Source organism: Danio aesculapii, chromosome 8, assembly GCF_903798145.1.
Source record: "Danio aesculapii chromosome 8, fDanAes4.1, whole genome shotgun sequence".
Taxonomy (NCBI): domain Eukaryota; kingdom Metazoa; phylum Chordata; class Actinopteri; order Cypriniformes; family Danionidae; genus Danio; species Danio aesculapii.
Genome location: NC_079442.1, coordinates 35,082,060 through 35,100,211, shown reverse-complemented (window position 1 = coordinate 35,100,211; position 18,152 = coordinate 35,082,060). Strand labels below are relative to the sequence as shown.

Genomic DNA, 18,152 nt, shown 5'->3' with positions numbered 1-18,152 from the left:
GGAAACAACCAAACACACTCATACACTGCAGACAGTTTAGCCTATCCAATTTACCTTTACCACATGTTTTTGGACTTGTGAGGGGAAACCGGAGTACCCAGAGAAAGTCTACGCCAACACGGGGAGAACATGGGGAGAATTACACACAGAAGTCCCAACTGACCCAGCCAGGGCTCGAACCAGCAACCTTGTTGCTGTGAGGCAATTGTGCTACCCACTGCACCACTGTGCTGCCCCTGTTAATATAACATGTTTTATTAATATTATATTATCACGAATATATGAAACAATTGATTAAAGCACTTATCGTTAAGTCGTTATCAACATTCAACTTGAAATAAGAATCAATATTAATAATCCAGGACCACTAATAATTGCTTATAGATGAGCATATATAAATCATTTTTGATATTCAACTTTACCATAAGGGGCAACACTGTGGCTTAGGGGTATGTCGCCACACAGCAAAAAGGTCACTGGTTCGAGTCCCGGCTGGGTCAATTGGCGTTTCTGTGTGGAGTTTGCATGTTTTTCCTGTGTTCGCGTGGGTTTCCTCCGGATGCTCCGGTTTCCCCCACAGTCCAAAGACATGCGCTATAGGTGAATTGAATAAACTAAATTGGCCGTAGTGTATGTGTTTGAGTGTGAGAGTGTATGGGTGTTTCCCAGTACTGGGTTGCTGCTGGAAGGGCATCTGCTGTGTAAAACATATACTGGATAAGTTGGCGGTTTATTCCGCTGTGGAGACCCCTGATGAATAAAGGGACTAAGCCTAAAGAAAATAAATGAACTTTACCATATCTGTGCTGTCGGTTAATTAAACTTTGAAATCCAGTTTATTATGCAATGCTGTGATTAAATAAATAATCTAGTTTCTTTCAAGAAATTTCAGGAAAGGGAAAATGTATAGCTATCATTATGTTAAAAGCAAAAAGCTTCACAAAATATACATTTAGTGGAAAAAAAATATCTATTTGATTCAGTTTCATTATATTATATTATATTATATTATATTATATTATATTATATTATATTATATTATATTATATTATATTATATTATATTATATTATATTATATTATATTATTCATGTTCTTTTCGGCTTAGTCTCTTAATTAATGAGGGGTCGCCACAGCAGAATGAACCGGCAAATTATCCAGCATATATCACACTCGGTTTTAAGGGCCAAGGGGAAGGGGTACAAAAACAGAATTATTTTTGAGGCCTGTGACCTTGTGCAAACGTATGCCTCCCCCCAGTGCTGATAATATATAGCCAAATCACTTGTATAATATTGCTCATATATTATATTATATTATATTATATTATATTATATTATATTATATTATATTATATTACATTACATTACATTACATTACATTACATTACATTACATTACATTGCATTATATTATATATTATATTATATCTATATTTTGAAGAGTTCAGATGTAAAATCCTCTGCGTGCCAAGTTTTCTTCTAATATTAGCATTTTTCTCAGGCTCCTATATCATGATTCAGTAATTTCACTTTTATGGCAAATAATGTTTTTTCTATCACTTTAACATGAAATAACTGAACATAAACATAAGAGGCTAAGAACAATGCTCATTGTAGAAGAAAATTACAGATGGAACATAGAGGTTTTTGTATCTGAACTCTTCATTTATTATTATTGTATGAAAACATGGGTTATTTAATAATGACTAGTGTCATTTACTGCAAAGAAATGCTCTGAATGATAATATTCTTATTTGAAAATGTCAAGAAAATTATAGTTGAGAAAATAAAATAGTAATCTTAGTCTGCTACTATAGTATAGTCATAAAAGAACCGAGTTTGAGTAGTTTCAGTATCACCGGCTGATGTAAACAGTAGCTGTGCTGACACATTGTGTCTTAAGGTAATTTCCCCGCTTGACTGCATGCTGAGCGTTTGAGCGCTTCAGCTTCTGCGTGTAGAGGCTCAGATCAGTGAGGGCCTGATCTCTCACGAGTGGCTTTAGTTTGCTAACCAGAACCAGAAAGGTTCCCACCGCCTCGTGCCAAGCCAGCGGCCAGTACGTTTCTTCAATCAGAAGAGCTTACTGAGAGACGGCAGGGATATTCATTCTCGCTCATACACTTCGTCTCCCTGCAGACCTCGACCTGACAGGTGAGACGAGACAAACCGGGAACAGAGCGCTCATCTTCATGAATCTTCATTCAAAGAGGATGAGAGGGAAAAAAAACTCCCATCTTGATCTGCTTTGTCTCCAGACAACTCTTGGAGGATTTGTCTGTTTGAGTGTAAGGATTGCCTCACATCTGAAAGCAACACCTCTGCTGCACGATTTGTAAGGTCCTTGACCCCTCTATTTGGAATTAAACTGCAACGTGACACTCCAGGGTTTGTGAACGACAGAGCTTTTCATGAAACTCACAGGCTGCATTTAATAACAGTACTGTTATACAATCAAAATTGTAACTTTTCTGTGAGTATAAGCAGTGACACCTAACTATGAAATAACAGAAAAGTGCCATGTTTTCAGTCATGTTTCAGAGGCTGTTTCTCAATATGCGTTCTTAAGTAATTGTTCTTTTCTTCTCATGTATTGTAATCATCAACCCAGTTCAATCAGTTCAATTCCAGTACACAAGAAGAATGTGTTCTTGATATCGAGGATGTATTAAATGCATTCTTGAGAGTGCAGCACTCACTTGAAGTCCCAGAATTATTGCAGCTAAATATAATGGAGTGGGGAAGCAGAGTACTTTCACCTGGAAATTTTAAAGAGCCCCTATTATGCATTAAAAAAGCTCATATTTTGGTTTTAGGGGTCTCCAACAACAGGCTAATATGCATGAAAGGTCAAAAAACACTCATGGTCTTATAATATGCATTTATTTTTACCTAATTATCCCAAAGACTCCCATATGATTCATTCATGGGTTCCCAAACCCCTCCTAAGCGCAATGCAAAACTGCTCTGATTGGTCCGATGACCCAGTCTGTTATGATTGGTCAACTTCGTTCAGCGCAAGATGGAAAGAATCGCCAACCATGGCTTATCAACGTTGTTGAAGTAGTCAGAATGCAGAGTATATGTGTGAGCCCAATGCAGGAGTGCATTAAAGCAATGCAGTTAAACACCAGCATATTGCTCTATACTTAACCATTAAGTAATAACAATGACACTCATACAGTATTAATCCACACAGTGGCAAAACTATTTTAAACTTGACCACCGCACATGTATAGGAACAGCTGACGGTGGCCATTGCAACAACAAATGACAGAGGATCACAAGCTCACAAACGCATTTAAATCAGTAAAGAAAGAAGCACGCATTGAGTTTTCAACGTGGTTTTGGCCGCGATATGTGAATATAAAGAGTTAACCAGATACAGTACAAGTCACTTAGAGCTGTGTTGCACACTGCATGTAAGGTAATTTTCAAAAATCCATAATAGAGGCTCTAATAAAGACATAAAGCACGTTGAAAGGTGTTTATTTGCTGAAAATTGCAAGTTTTTCCAAAATTTTTTGTGCAAAGTAAGCATTTTAAAAATAAGGCTTTTAAAATGAAAACAAACAAAGAATAAACCAGTGAATGAATGAATTATTTTCTGTTAAAACTTTTGAAGGTCACGTGACCATCAAGAAGATCGTATAGCATCTCATTTCTCACAATATCCATTCTGTGTTTTCTGTGTCTTCCATGTTCATTTTTCTGAGTTAACTTGGCAAGACATCGGTCTCCATGAGAATGGAAGTCCGTTCTCTTGGTATTGAGAAACAGCCAGTCATTTCACACAATCTCTCCTCTTCATATGCATCAGACACTTTCTTATTAACATTTTGCAATTCTGAGTGTGCTCCACACAGGTGAGTGTTATTGACAAATCACCTGTAAGACACACTTTCTCCTTTCTGAATGCTTGGACGTAGGTAAAAAAAATTAATCTAAACTAATTTAGTCTTGTCATAGTATTTACTGTACATACTGCTACTCTCAGATGATTTAAAAAGCTTTTTTATCCTCATTTGTACGTAGGTTGCTTTGGATAAAAGTATCTGAAAAATGAATAAATGTTTATATTCATTTTTGAAAAAAAAAAAAAAAACGTCAATGTTTAAATTTCAGAAAGGTTTTTAAGAATCAATATTTGGTGGAATAACCCTGATTTTTCACTTACAACAAATAAAAACATTTGCTATGACCAGCTGACATGACATAAGCGACCGAATTGACATTATTTAAAAAAATGTAACTTAGAAAACCTAGTTTGCTGGTTTGTTCACTTCAAATTGAGATTTGTTTTTGTGTGGTCAAAGTTACTATGTTCCACTTGGGCCACAGTTCTTTGATCCCGGGCTGTTGGCTTTTTTCTGAGCCAGACATTCAGTAACAGTGTTTTTAACAAGAAGCCCGTCCAGTGAATCATATTCAGAAGAGTCACGTTCACTGCATGTGTCTGCTGTGCTGAGTAAGGTCTTACTCATGTTAACTGAACGATGCTTTAGGACATTTCACAGAAGTTCCCATGGAGTCACATTCACTGAATCACAGTCAGCATTAAACACATTGCCTTTATTACTCAATCTGCTACTTTGAAGAAATACCATTTGTAAACACTTTGTTCACAAGCAAACTATTAGGGGTTAGGTCATTATGCTTTGAAGTTTCTGTGAAGTCGACTCATTGCTTTTTCTAGGTAGTGGACCAGAGTTTCCTGTCCCAAGTAAAAAAATGCCTGCAAAACAATCTGTTTATTTACTTGCATCTATAGTAGTGCTATATGTCTACTTATTGCTGCTATCAAAACTTCTAATTGACAATATTAATTATTTTTGTTAATTATTATTTCTGTATTAACTTCACTAGTGTTCAATAGATTTGGGTTGGTAAAGGCCCCAATCAAAGCTCTGTAGTGTTAAACATTTAGATGAAACATTGCTATAAACGAAGAACAAAACTTGATATAGTTTAGAGACAATATAGCGACATTAAGATGAATATGTAAATACATTCTGCTGATTTTACTCTTAATAAGAACATAAACATGAACAGCTATTAAGAATACATCTGATAATTGTGATGTGGATGTCTGCACAGGCTCTGTAATTTGGCCGTTTCTTCTATAAAGCAGCACTTCAGTGTTAATGACAGATTTATGGCTTTAACAGACTGAACAGAAGAAATTGATCAGAAACTATTTCCAATAGGGGTGCTAGTTTTTTTTTCTCAACAAAACCAACCCACCAAACGTTTTTAAATTTATCTTTGTTCTTTGATTTTGTTTAAAATGTATTAGGGCCTTAAGAGTCTCTCATGCGCACATAGAAAAAAAAGGGATCCTCAAAGAATCTTGCTGTAACATAGGAGTCGGGGTACAATGGAGTTGAGGGTCCAAATGCAGTTTATTAATAGCTTAGTCAGGCAGGCAATGGTCAAACAGGAACAAACAGTGAAATCCAAAAGGCATAGTCAAGTAGCAGATGAACTGTTAGTAGAGTGGGCAGGCAGGATAAACACAACATGACTGTAACAAGGTGAGGAACAGAAAACACTAAACAAGGCAAGGATCAGGAAACATGGCAAGACATGGCAAGCAAACGCTTCGTAAAGTTACAAGAGTTTAAATATACAACACAAAACAAGACTCAGCAATGTGTGTGAGAGAGGTGAATATATAGTTCATGCAATCAGTCTGTGATTCATTTCCAGTTGTGTGTGTGCAATCAGGGAGAGAACTGTTCCTTGTGTGTGTGTGTGAGGTGCATGATGGCATTTGAAGTCCAGTTCCGTGACAGATTTGTAATTCTCCAGCAATCTGCAGCTGCTAGATCGCTGGTGATTGTGACATTTTCAATGATAATTTTTTTTAAATAACCTTTTTTTTGTTGTTGTTGTTGTTGTGTTAAGAAGAAAAATTTAATGATCTAAAAATCTGTTTCACCAAAACCTTTTGTGCAATAATGTTCTTTAAATGTTTCATCAATACTTAATACTGTCAAACAACAGCACTCACTATTGAGTGGTGAGCTGGCTTGACAAACCACCTGTAGGACACACTCTCTCCTCTCCATGTGCACCAGACACTTTCTTATCAACACACCTTACTTCTTGGGAAATATTGTGCAGTTCTGAGCGTGCGCCACACAGGAGAGTAGGTTTGACAAACCCCCTGTAGGACACACTCTCTACTCTACGTATGCTCAGAGAAAAAAAAAAAAATCTAAACTAACTTAGACTTGTCTGTGCATTTATATACCACTGCGCTGATGATTTCAAGTGTTTCTTTTATCCACACTTGTAAGTCATTTTAAATAAAATGATCTGCTAAATGCATAAATATACATGTTAAAGGTTCAGTGTCTGTTGATTAAATAGAATTTTTAAAATACAGCATACATTTTTTTTAATTTCCATGATCTAGCGAGGCACTTCAAGGTCAGCTTAATAGTCAATGAACGTGACATTAGATGAACATGAACTTTGGGATGGTCAGCGGCCATATGATGTGAGGCTTTATAGTCACAAAAAGAGCCTGCGAAGGTGAAAGCAGACGATCAATGAAGGTAAATACTAAAGGGAGAGATTAATCCTACATATGAAAGATTCCCCTCATTCCTGGAGCCTTAGCGCGCTGCAGCTGGCAGTGATTATAGCATGATTCACTTTAGCTGCACATAGAGGCTGCTTGTAAAAATATGAACAGTATAACTGTTTCCTGAGCCTGTGCTGACAGCAGATCCCAGGGGGAAACACTGCCGCCGTGCTCTCGCAGAAACACATGACCGCACGTCAAATCACAGCCAGCGACTAGATCCCAACCGCTTTCATGCAAACGAACACCAGCTAGCTCGCTAACGCTAATTCCTAAAACTTATATTGTGAAATATGTTGCACAGTCTTTGAGGACATATGGCTATGTGAGGAGAGCCCTGTGACTCATGGGGTTACATCCGATCACAGTTTGAAGAAAAAAGTTGTAGATTAATTATTTTTTATGCACTTGTGATGAAACTGAGTCCTCGGAATGGGATTTTGGCTAACATTGAAAAACGACATAATGGTCTAACAGATGTAACAGCCAAGGAAGTCCTTATCAGATTCTGGGCGAATGAACGATGGGAAATATCACTCCCACACGAGGCCTGAAGCATAAATAAGAAAGAATTATCACGTCACTGGAGGCCAAATTCTGCATTAGCGCTTCACTAGGACTTAACTCTGTGGATGATAGTACAAAAGGCAATTTAAATGCTATTTATCATGTGCTTGCTTGAATGTACATGCTTTAAATGTGCGCTTAGTCATCTTTCTTTGTGTAAAAGAACTTTAACTTATAAACGAAATGTGTATATTTTGCGAAATACTTCATTTCTCTACCGACCTATGAGCTGTGGACACTGAATTACTTTCCTGAGGTAAATGTAATGCTATATGTTGTTGTATGCAAGTTATATTATAGATGTTTTCATAGCTGAAACAGTGATTGAGCAATTACTTGAGACATGAGATCATCAGTGCATTTATGTTGAACTGCCTACACTTTACAATAAGGTTTCATTAGTTAATGTATTTACTAACATAAACCAAGTATTGGACAGCATTTATTAATCATAGTTTGATATTTACTAATGCATCATTAAAATCTAAATACATGCTTGTTAGCATTAGTTAATGCATCATGAGTTAACATGAACTAACAACGAACAACTGTGTTTTCATTAACTGACGTTAACAAACATGAACACTGTAATAAATGTACTCTTCATTGTTTGTTCATGTTAGTAAATTCATTAACTAGCATTAACTGATGGCTGATTTATACTTCTGCGTCAAGCGCAGACGTATGGTCCGGCGCAGCCTTCGCGTGGTCGCATAGCCCTCACCGTGGCTGACGCCGACGCTGGCGAGCACCTCTCAAAAAATTGAACTACACATCACAATGACCTGTAGCGCAAGCTCTGTGATTGGTCAGCTCGGTCGTGGTGACAAGTGTGGGCGGTGCTGAGAGCCACAAGCCCGATGGAGTGAGTGTTTACAAGTTTTGAGTCGTGTCGAAGGAGCTCCAGATGGAGACTTTTGTTTTGTGATTACCTTATGGTCAAAGTTGTTGCACGTCCGCCAGTTCCCGCCTTTTGAATGAGTGAGTTTATACATTGCCTATATGTACCAAAATACATTGCCTATATTCACTGAGAAATGGATACAAACATTCATTTTCAAAATGGGGTGTACTCAATTATGCTGAGCACTGTAGTTAGTGATTTAATAACTTTTTCATTCTAGAACAAAAGTTGGTGTAGTGCTGGATATTTCATAACTGCTGTTGCCTTATTAGGCCCACACGGAATCTGCGCGTGCAGAGTTCCGCAGATTTTCCGCAAAATTCCGCAGATTTTTAGCCCATCATTAATTCTGTTTATTTACTTGAGTAAATGTGTGTAAATCTAAATTTATTCAGTTTTTAAAATAATTACAGTAATATTATTGACTAATATGAAAATATTCATCTGATTTATGTATAATGCAGTTTGTACAATAGTATTTGTGTAATTTGGCAGATTCTACAATATTGCAGCTCTATAGTGTTAATGTCAGATTTGTGCCTTCAACAGACTGAATAGAAGAAATGGACTAGAGAAGATATTCCAGTATGGTTGCCAGGTCTGCAACAAAACCCACCAACCAAAATAATTCTAGATGGGTCAACTATTTTGCCTCATTACCTGAGACAAGAAAAGCTAATAATCATTTCTAAAAAAAAAAAAAAAAAAAAGAATTGTATTAATTCCACACTTTTGAATTGGTTTATAGTTTCATCAGAGTTTGGGGGTAGACTAGCATACTGTATACAGAACCACTTACACTCACCGGCCACTTTATTAGGTACTGCTCGTTAACCCAAATTTCTAATCAGCCAATCAAATTGCAGCAACTCAATGCATTTAGGCATGTAGACATGGTCAAGACGATCTGCTGCAGTTCAAATCAAAAATCTTTAGAATTAATAACATAACAAATGTGAATATGTGTATAATTGTTGATCTTATATCATCAAGACCAAGCAGGCATTAAATTGTCCTCTGTTCATCCATGTATAAGATTACAGCTTTACGTGTCCTCATAATATCTCTCCATAACAGTATCACGATGAGCATCTGTTTGTCATACTTGCGTTTAAACAGGCGATTCTCTGAGTTTGTTTTTGTTCTCTCTTCATTTCTGAAATTCAGAATACGAGTCTTTGATGTGTGCACTAAAAGCAGAGAGTCTTGACTTAGGGGGGCAGGAACGACTTCACAGGGCCGTTCGGTTGGCACTCCGTGTCTTGCTGGAAGTTGGTTTTGCATATTTGAAGACTTGCTTTTGACAGCTGCATCTAATGGCACTAACAAAGCCTTCATTTGTTCCATTGTGTGCGAGCTATCATAACTTCCCCAGAGCCATCACAGTGTACAGTAAGTCAGGGGCATGTTATGTATAAGTGGCATCTGGAGCGAAGAACGGGCTTGTACTCAATCAAAACCAGGCTCATGACTTTCCATTATAACAAAAATTGGAAAAGGATGAAGCATGTTGGAATAAATAAAAAATAAATGAATAAAATAAATAAATAATGCTTCACTTGAGGCTGTTTGACTCTTTTCTGAGGTAACCCGTTCTCAGGGTTAAAGGTGGGATGAGGTGAGACTCCAAAGTACTTTGAATAGCATCCAGAAAACTCTTTTTGTTTTGTATTTTATGCTATCTTTTGGCCTGCTTGCTTGTCATCCGCCATTATTATTATTATTAATAGCGATCGTTCACCATGTCTCATCTAGGTTATCCGGAGCTTTGCTGTCTCCAGGGATCAGTCTTCTGAAGGCCGCTACGTCTCCTCCACCAACACTAGAGAAGCAGAACAACTCCTCCAACCAGCAACATCTCCACACACATCACAAACCCTACAGCACCTTCCACAACCTGCCATCCAGTGAGGGTACGACATCTTTGTTTGTCTGGCTAAGTTTGCGATAGACAACTGCATTTATTTACACTTGGCCATGTACACATTGTAAAGTTTCTACTGCATTTAAAAGAACACTCTACTTTTTTGTAAAATAGTTCATCTATTTACAGTTCAAGTACAGAGTTAAAGAGTTGAGTTTCACCATCTTTGAGCACTTTTAGCTTAGCTTAGCATCATTGAGTTGGATTAGACCATTAGCATCTCGCTCCAAAATGTGAAAAAAGAGTTTCAATATTTTTAGATTTAAGCTTGACACGTCTGTAGTTACATTGGGGAGTAAGACCGACGGAAATTTGCTTTTGATATGCTATTTTAATAAAGTAGATATGGCTAGGAACTATTTTCTCATTCCAGCAAAAATTCTCATTCCAGCAAAATAATCAAAGAACTTTGCCGTCATATCATATTCAGTGTTGTGCAAGTTACTTCCAAACTGTAATACATTACAGATTACTTATTGCTGTGATTTAAAAGTAATCCCTTACCTTATAATATTACTGTCTCAAAATTGTAATATGTTACATTACTCTTATATTACTTTTTAGTTACTTTCACCAAAACAACTACAGAATTAGAACTTAACATTCTAAAATGACTAAATGTACTGCAGAGCATTTTACATCCAGTAGAAAGCGATATGATGTAGCAGAATGACGGTGACCTATCCAGGCTACTAACAATATAGTATATATTTGGCAACGTGAAGGCTCAAGACAATGCAAGAAAGGATAAGAGCCAGAATCACAAATGATCAAAGTCTGTTGAAAGTATGGTAAAGGTAAAGTGATTATCTGGCAATATCTGTGAATAGCTTGGCTATTTTCATATTAGACACAACAGGCCTATATGTAAACTCCAATGCCATGACGAGATGCATTTTTTTCTTAATCTTGCCATTATTCTATTCACTTTAAATTCAGGTTCACAACACAAAACTGTCATGCACAAAGTGAGCATGATGAACATAGCTTTCTCAATATAATGCTCGTGCACCGATTTCCTCTGTGGACAAAACTGCTTGTGAGCTCTCAAATATACGCTGCTCGCGTGCAAATTTTCTCATGCTCTCTCAAATATGCACTGCTCACGCACAAAATTTCTTGTGCGCTCACAGTACACTACTCGCTCAGTGAGATTATATGCAGACTCACAATTTGTGTCTTGTGTTCCCTCTTCCTTTCATGCTTTTTGATATAATTTATATTTGTACACTATTTATTAACAATAACCAAAATACTAAAATAGACTTACATATACATTTTTTAATCTAATCCACTATAACCTTTTTTGTTGTTTGTTATATGATGAAATATTTCCAATTTCAAACACTTAAGACACATAGAAAAGAAGTTGAATGCAAAGAATACATTTTTAAAAAACATTTATTAAACATCCAAAAGGTGCACCATACTAATCAAATAAAACAACATTTAAACAAAAGTAAATGCATGCAAGCAGAAATGTAACCGATAAAAATAGAGGAAAACTTGATGAGGTATTATAGCCTACTGAACTATTCACTCCTCAAATAAATCTCACTATCAATCCCATTTTATCATGGCAACTAAAATAAATTGAACACGTCTCTGTTGTCTTCCACATTGCTGATGAGATTGTGGAGGACATTTTCCCTGTCATGAACAGTGTTTTGAACAGTTCTACAGTAAAGTACTTCAATTAATCAGTTGTGCTAATACTAGTTGCTATGGTAACACAAGCGTAATATAAACAAATTACCCAGTGCTGTAGTTTTTTTTTTACAATATAGGGTATACTATACTACAATTCACCACACTTTACTGTAGTAAAACTACACTTTGTATTTCATTTTATCAGTTCACTATTCTTAATACTACAGTATGCTGAAGCATTCATTAACAAATTGTAAATAATACTAGCCTAAAACATAGGCAGTATATCTAACACTCAAAAACACAAGTATTTATTATAGAATTTATCATAACCTTTTATTGTTTCGTGTATTGCTAATAAATACCGTAGCAATATATAAACCATATCAACATTCTTGGGATAACCAATTGAACAGGAGGATCTGGAGTGCAAAAGCACGAAAAGAAGAGGAAACATGAGGCACAAAATGTAAGTCTGCATCATCTGACGGAGCCAGAGCAGATCATTCGCACGTGAGCAGCCGTGTTTTGAGTGCATGCGACTGCGAAAAAAAAATTGCGGTCGAGTTGTCCACGAACAGAGAATTACATGAATGCGCTCTTGTAAAACTGCGCTTACGACTGTTGTCAGTGAATTAACGCCATATGCACATACGTCCATCTCGCGAATGTACTGTCTTCTGCTCATCTATTTTACCGCTCTTCCGCTGCACGTCAGGGCTTGACCTTACTGTGAACCGGGCTGAGCCAATAGCCTCGGACCTCGAGCTCAGAGGCTGAAATCATTCCGCTTTCAAAGTAAAAAAGTTCCAATAGCCAGAGTGATATTAATGACAACACGCGCATATATTCACTAACCACGAACAGAAAATAGAACTTACTTGCGGTATTTTTTATTTGGTAATGTCTTGCGGGCGAAAAGTTTGTTGTAACGCACGCGTTACTGAACATGTACCGAGTAAAATATTACTGAAAATGTATAAGTAATGCCTTACACTACTGCGTTACAGGAAAATGTAATACATTACTGTAATACATTACTTTTGTAACGCATTACTCCCAACACTGATCATATTACACAGATTCTAACGTGGTGCAAGTGTAAGGTTGGATGTTTTATTTCAGGTGCTGTGTAATATTATTGCACCTGCTGCATTTATGGTATGGGAACAAAGTTTCTTCATAATTATCCCTACTGAAAAAAACAGCTTAAACCAGCCTACGCTGGTTGACTGGTTTTAGCTGGTCAACCAGGCTGGTTTTAGAGGGGTTTTGGCCACTTCTAGGCTGGTTTCCAGCCATTTCCAGCCTGGGCTTAGCTGGTCAGGCTGGGAAATGACCAGCTAAAACCAGCTTGACCAGCCTAGCCAGGTTGGGAGCCCAGCCAAAACCAGCTATGTCCAGGTTAAACCAGGCTGGTCAAGCTGGTTTTAGCTGGTCATTTTCCAGCCTGACCAGCTAAATCCAGGCTGGAAATGGCTGGAAACAAGCCTGGAAGTGGCCAAAACCCCTCTAAAACCAAGCTGGTCAACCAGCTAAAACCAGCCAACCAGCCTAGGCTGGTTTAAGCTGTTTTTTTTCAGTAGGGATGCCAGAATGAGAGTATGCTTCCTAGCCATATTGACCTAAAAAATAGCAACTTTTTATTTTCCATCAGTCTTAATTAAAATTTAAATAAGCAAAGGATGAAAACTCTTAGGTCGTTATTGAGCAAGATCGCTAATTGTCTAATCTGATTTAATGATCTATGCTAAGCTAAGCTAAAAGTGCACCTGCCAGACCTGTGAGAACAGCTGAATGGATTCGGTAAAAGTAGAGTAAAAGTATAAACAGTTTTGATCATGTTGGTTATTTAGAGGCCTAGAAATGTGCCATATTAAATATGATAAAGTAGGTTTATTGGGTTCAAATGATGACCAGACTTTTGATGCACATGTATATTTTGAAAATAGCCAAAAATACATTAAATGGTTCAAAATAGTAATTATTTTAATGCTAAAAATGATTGTTCTGTGAAACCAAAGATCATTTTCCATGAACATATTTGGTAAGTTGTCCTACTATACTATATATACATATATCTCAAAACTGATTAGTAGTGTGCATGGCAAAGAACTTTATTTAGACAACTGTAAAGGGGATTTTCATATTTATTTATTTTTTATTAGTTTGAACCCTCTGATCCTAGATTTTCAAATAGTACTATATTGGTCAAAGTATATATAAATGAAAAGCTTTTTATTAAGATTTCAGTTGATGTCTTTACTTAAAAATGCCACTTCCCAGCAGGCACACAACATCATAACATGTTAAAATTAGCCTAGATTTAGGTTGTGACGTCAGGTAACCAAAATTCAATGTCTAGCCAGCATCTCAGGATGTTATTCTGATGTCCAATAATGAAGTCAAATGATGTTGATATTTGGTTGACTTTAGGTTGTGTTAGAAAATAACCAAAACCAACATCGAGCCAACATCTTAAACCAACGTCATATTGACATCAAATACTGACATTTATTCATTAGGTATGGCAACCAAAATCTAATGTCTGATAGATGACACAGTGGTAATGACCACACAAGCTGTTACATCATTAGGTGTTCATATTTGATTGTTTTTAGGTTGGACGTTGGACATTGATGTCAGCCTAACGTTGAGTTTTGACATCAACCCGATTTTCGTTTCCAAACAAAATGCAACATCCCCATGACATTGGGGTACAACAATCAAATGTCATGTTGACGTACTGTGACTGCTGGGTTGTCTAAACTAAGAATTTGTAGTCCTGGGTCAAAATTGTCAATTTCGATTTTATTTTGACTTCAGTTGTGAGACAATATTAATGGCGATGACTGATTGCTAAGAGTGAATTCTCTCAGCATCCATCTCCTAGCTTTACGTCTGACCTGTTTGATTAGACAGTTCAAAAATATCCACACATGAGTATCTGCTGTCAGAGAAAGTATCAGTATGTGAACTGGCGTAGTCTCCGCTGTGCTCTGCATTAGCCAGAACATGTGGCCTGGAACCACAAGAGGAAACTTCTCACACTAAAACCAGCCAGTCCAAAACAACTCAGCTGTCTGTCAAAAGAGCTGCTCTGAAGGAGAAACGCTCAGTTGTCAGGACACAGATGCACATGTGTAAACTACATCTGAAAGAGACTACTTGTTGAACACTTCCTGAGAAACAGGAATAAACACATGCCTTTGTTTAAGAGTTATCCAAAGCTTTGAACCTATAGTAAATCCACTTTCAAATGAGATGTTTTTATATTGTGTTTATGTGTGTGTTTGCAGATTATCGTGGAAACTTCCAGAGCTGTTTTCATTTTGGTGACAGCTACAGAATGGATCAGTCCATCGGCGGCGGCCATCAACCTGCAGAGTCGCACAATTTCAACCCAAACCCACACAATGGTTTTCACATGAGCTGCTCCACCAGCACCTCCTCCACAGGTACACACACACACACACACACACACACACACACACACACACACACACACACACACACACACACACACACACACACACACACACACACACACACACACACACACACACACACACACTGCAAATGTTTTCAATATTTTGAAATACATGTTGCGTATATGACACTTTTTACATACTGTATGTGTAATCGAAATATAAACTCGTATGTCATATGTATTTTGCATATATTGCTATACATCAGATTTTTATGTGGGTTGTTATTAAAAATTAATTATTTGAATTGTTGAAAATTGAATGCGCTGAAAAGCCTATTTTACCTGTATGAATCTACACTTACTGGCCACTTTATTAGGTACACCTGTCCAACTGCTCGTAAACGCAAATTTCTAATCAGCCAATCACATGGCAGCAACTCAGGGCATTTAGGCATGTAGACATGGTCAAAATGATCTGCTGCAGTTCAAACCGAGCATCAGAATAGGGAAGAAAGGGGATTAAAGGGACTTTGAACGTGGCATGGTTGTTGGTGCCAGACGGGCTGGTCTGAGTATTTCAGAAACTGCTGATCTACCTGGATTTTCACACACAACCATCTCTAGGGTTTACAGAGAATGGTCTAAAAAAAGAGAAAATATACAGTGAGCGGCAGTTCTGTGGTTGCAAATACCTTGTTGATGCCAGATGTCAGAGGAGAATGGCCAGACAGTTCGAGCTGATAGAAAGGCAACAGTCATTCAAACAAACACTCGTTACAACCGAGGTATGCAGAAGAGCATCTCTGAATGCACAGCATGCCAAACCTTGAGGCGGATCGGCTACATCAACAGACCACACCGGGTGCCACTCCTGTCAGCTAAGAACAGGAAACTCAGGCTACAATTCAATGGTGGTGGTGGTGTAATGTGTGGGGGATATTTTCCTGGCACACTTTAGACTCATTAGTACCAATTGAGTCGTGTCAACTGTCAACACCACAGCCTACCAGAGTATTGTTGCTGACCATGTCCATACCTTTATGACCACAGTGTACCCATCTTCTGATGGTTACTTCAAGCAGTATAACGCACCATGTCATAAAGTGCAAATCCTTGCAGACTGTTTTTTTGAATATAAGTTCACTATACTCAAATGTCCTCCACAGTCACCAGATCCTAATCCAATAGAGCACCTTCGTTTGTGGTAGAAAGGGAGATTCGTATCATGGATGTGCAGCAGACAAATCTGCAGCAACTGTGTAATGCTATCATGTCAATATGAACCAAAATCTCTGAGGAATATTTCCAGCACCTTGTTGAATCTATTCCATGAAGGATTAAAGCCTGGTTTATACTTCTGCGTCAAGTGATCGGCGTGACCCATGGCACATGCAACGCGCGTAGCTGTGCATTTATATTTCTGTGCGCTGTTTCTGTTCCTCTGCAATAACGCTAGTTGGCAGTGAGGTGTTTGTGTTCCTCTGTGTCGAGTTTCTCCGCTGGTGTTTTGTTTTTTCTAAACGCTTCCTTAATGTACAAGTGGTTCAAACTTGCTCATTTTGAGGCAGGAACCGGCGGTCGTGCAACAACTTTAACCATGAGGTAAACACAAAACAAAACTTTCCATTCGGAGCTCCTTTACGAGACTTGACACCTGTAAATAGTCGCTCCATCGGGCTCGTGCGGCTCTCTGTCTCGCCCACACTGGTCAGCGCTACAAAGCCGGCCAATCACAGAGCTTGCGCTATGCGTCGTTGCGACATGTAGTTAAATGTTTTGAGAGGTGTGAGTCAGCGACGCCGACGGCCACAGCGAGGGCTATGCGTCCACGTGTAGGCTGCGCCGTAGCAAAATGGGGTCCAACCCGGTACTAGTAAAGCCTGGTTTATAGTTCTGCGTCAAGTTATCAGCATGACATACGGCGCAAGCCTTGCACGTAGGCGTGCATTTATACTTCTGCACGCTGTTTCTGTTGCTCTGCAATACACTTCCGAAACGCTTGACGCAGAAGTATAAATCAGCCTTAAGGTGTACCTAATAAAGTGGCCAGAGAGTGTATTTTGGCATTGACAGTTCCCTGAAGAAACTTTAACATTCATAGAACTTTCTAAGGTTCTTTATAGTGGTAAAGGGTTCAGGTTTGTATGTGTCTCAGCGTATACAAAAAATGAATACTGAATACTTAATGGGATTGTTTATCCAAAAATTTAAATTTCCTCACCATTTACTTAAACTTTTATGGATTTTTTCTTCTGTTGAACACAAAACAAGATATTTTGAAGAATGTTTGAATCATTGACATCCATTGTAGGAATAAAAATACAATGGCTGTTTTTCAGACATTTTTCAGAATATCTTCCTTTGTGTTCAACAAAAGACAGGTTTGAAAGGATGAGTAAATCATGGCAGAATTAGCATTTTTGAGTGAACTATCCCTTAAATGGGTGTCACTATTGAAAATACCATTTATTTTTTATTATATTTTATATATTTTTTAAATATTAAATGAGCATTCAAAATTGACCCGGTCCCTTTAAAATGATCTTCTCTTCAAAGGTCAATATTAGTAGCATAATTGGAACGTAAATGTATTAAAATCCAGTTTCCATAATTTGTGTTTTTAAATGTTTTCCACTTATTTACAGTTGTGAATTGCATTATGGGATGTTGATCTCTGCTCTGTCGACTTTTGGTGTTAAAAATTCAACTCTACAGTTTAACAAAGGGACTTTTATTGACATTTTAGTAGTTTGAAATATTAATAATAATGTATAGAGAAAAATGTCTGTTAAATAAGTGTACTGGCAGTTAAACAGTTACAATGTTTTTGTAATGTACAACACCAACTCAGACAATATTTAACATTAAACTATTAAAAATGTTAATAAAAGTCACTTTTTTTTTTTATTTCCAAAATTCTTATTGTTGGAATTAAGACCAAGGTCCCATAATGCAAAAGCATAAAATAAATGGGATAAAATAAGCATAAAATAAACAGGTGCACTGACAAGCTAACTGGATGAATTTGTATTGTCTATTTTCTTACATATGTATAAATGTACTTACATAGCTTGTAAAAAAAAAT

General features: G+C 37.3%; 1 protein-coding gene across 1 annotated transcript in view; it reads left to right on the top strand.

The window, feature by feature from the left end:
• Positions 1–18,152, top strand: part of LOC130233677 (zinc finger protein GLIS1) — a 154,902-nt gene that overhangs the window by 133,716 nt on the left and 3,034 nt on the right. The window contains exons 9-10 of the mRNA XM_056463835.1: positions 9,819–9,976; positions 14,937–15,095. Coding sequence (XP_056319810.1) covers positions 9,819–9,976; positions 14,937–15,095 — 317 coding nt within the window. The remainder of the gene's footprint in view (positions 1–9,818; positions 9,977–14,936; positions 15,096–18,152) is intronic.